This window comes from Pogona vitticeps, chromosome 1 (genome assembly GCF_051106095.1).
Source record: "Pogona vitticeps strain Pit_001003342236 chromosome 1, PviZW2.1, whole genome shotgun sequence".
Taxonomy (NCBI): domain Eukaryota; kingdom Metazoa; phylum Chordata; class Lepidosauria; order Squamata; family Agamidae; genus Pogona; species Pogona vitticeps.
The window spans coordinates 80911765-80913478 of NC_135783.1; the positions used below are offsets into that span (position 1 = coordinate 80911765).

Genomic DNA, 1714 nt, shown 5'->3' on the forward strand with positions numbered 1-1714 from the left:
GTGGGACAGTCAAAGCGCGCCGCCCTGAAGACCCGCACGTCATCCTCGCAAACCTCTCTCCCCCCCCCCCCCGTTCTCTCTCTCTCTCTCTTTTTCTTTCGGAGATTGAAGGGCTCCCTTTTGTCCCTGCGCTCGCCTCTGGCTCTATAAAAGCCCCTCTTCCCCCCCAAGCCAGCTCAGATAAAGCCGAGACGCGCAAGAGACGCGCGCACCGCTCAGGCAGCGCTCCTGGACACCGAGAGCTGGAGGAAGGCAGGCAGGCAGGAGGCAGGGATTGCCCGCGCCAGCTCCGGGCCGTCTTCTCTTCTCCAGAAGCGCGGGAAGGTGCCTGCGCCTCCTTGGCGGTGGTTCACCTGCCTTCCTCCTCCTCCTCCTCCTCCTCCTCTCCTTCTCCCCTGTCCTTATCCCCAGCGAGGAAGCCCTCTCCTGCCCTCCCCTCCCCTGCCCCCCTCTTCCCCCCCCCCCCCGGTCTGTACCATGAATTCTGACTCCAGCTCGGTCTCCAGCAGAGCTTCCTCGCCAGACATGGATGAGCTGTACCTGAGGGACCACCACCACCACCACCACCACCACCACCACCACTCGGTCTCGTCCACCCAAAGCGAGGTGGGCCAAAAGGGACCCGGCGGCGACGGCCTGGGCCGGAGCGGCTCCAAGGGCTCCTCCTCCTCCTCGGGCGAGAGCAGCAAGTACAAGATCAAGAAGCAGCTTTCGGAGCAGGACCTGCAGCAGCTCCGGCTGAAGATCAACGGGCGAGAGCGGAAGCGGATGCACGACCTCAACCTGGCCATGGACGGGCTCCGCGAGGTGATGCCCTACGCCCACGGGCCCTCGGTCCGGAAGCTCTCCAAGATCGCCACCCTCCTCCTGGCCCGCAACTACATCCTGATGCTCACCAGCTCACTGGAGGAGATGAAGAGGCTGGTGGGCGAGATCTACGGCGGGCACCACTCCGCCTTCCACTGCGGGACTGTGGCCCACGCCGCCGCCGCTGCCGCCGCCGCCTCCGGGCACCCGGCCCACGCCGCCGCCGGAGCCGTCCACCCGGTCCACCCGATGCTGGGCGGCGCCTTGTCGTCCGCCAACACCTCCTCCTCGCCCCTCTCGGCTTCCCTGCCGGCCCTGGGCACCATCCGGCCGCCGCACTCCTTGCTCAAGGCGCCCGCCACGCCGCCGGCCCTGCAGCTGGGCGGCGGCTTCCAGCACTGGGCCGGCCTGCCCTGCCCCTGCAGCATCTGCCAGATGCCGCCGCCGCCCCACCTGGCCGCCCTCACCTCCACCGCCGGCCTGGCCCGCCTCTCCGCCGAAGGAGGAGGCAAGGACCTGCTCAAGTGAGACCTCTGCCCCCCGCCGGGGAGAAACCGGGAGGAGCCGACCGGGGGCCGAGGCGGGCGCGGGCCACGGGGAGCGGGGGCTCCCGGAGCGCCTGGCTCCCCGCCGGGAGGCCGCTTGGGGGCCGGGCGGCGGCGGCGGCGGCGGCAGGAAGGCCCGGAAAAGCGGAGCCCGCTGAAGTCCTGGGGGGTCGCATGCATGCCTTTCTCTCCTCGCTCCGCGCCAGGGTTTCCCTTCTCGCTCGATTTCCTCTCCTCTCTCCCTCTTCCCCCCCCCGTCCCACCCCATCTGATGTTGTCCCCATATTCCATTTGTTGTAACGAGGGGATCTAGTGTAGCAAACCGTCTCAAGGACCTTGCAAAGGTAACGTGTCTACTACTT

General features: G+C 68.3%; 1 protein-coding gene across 1 annotated transcript; it reads left to right on the forward strand.

The window, feature by feature from the left end:
• Positions 1-477: 477 nt before the first annotated feature.
• On the forward strand, positions 478-1335 carry OLIG3 (oligodendrocyte transcription factor 3). Its single transcript, XM_072999915.2, has one exon. The coding sequence runs from the start codon at positions 478-480 to the stop codon at positions 1333-1335; it is 858 nt and encodes a 285-aa protein (XP_072856016.2).
• Positions 1336-1714: the final 379 nt, after the last annotated feature.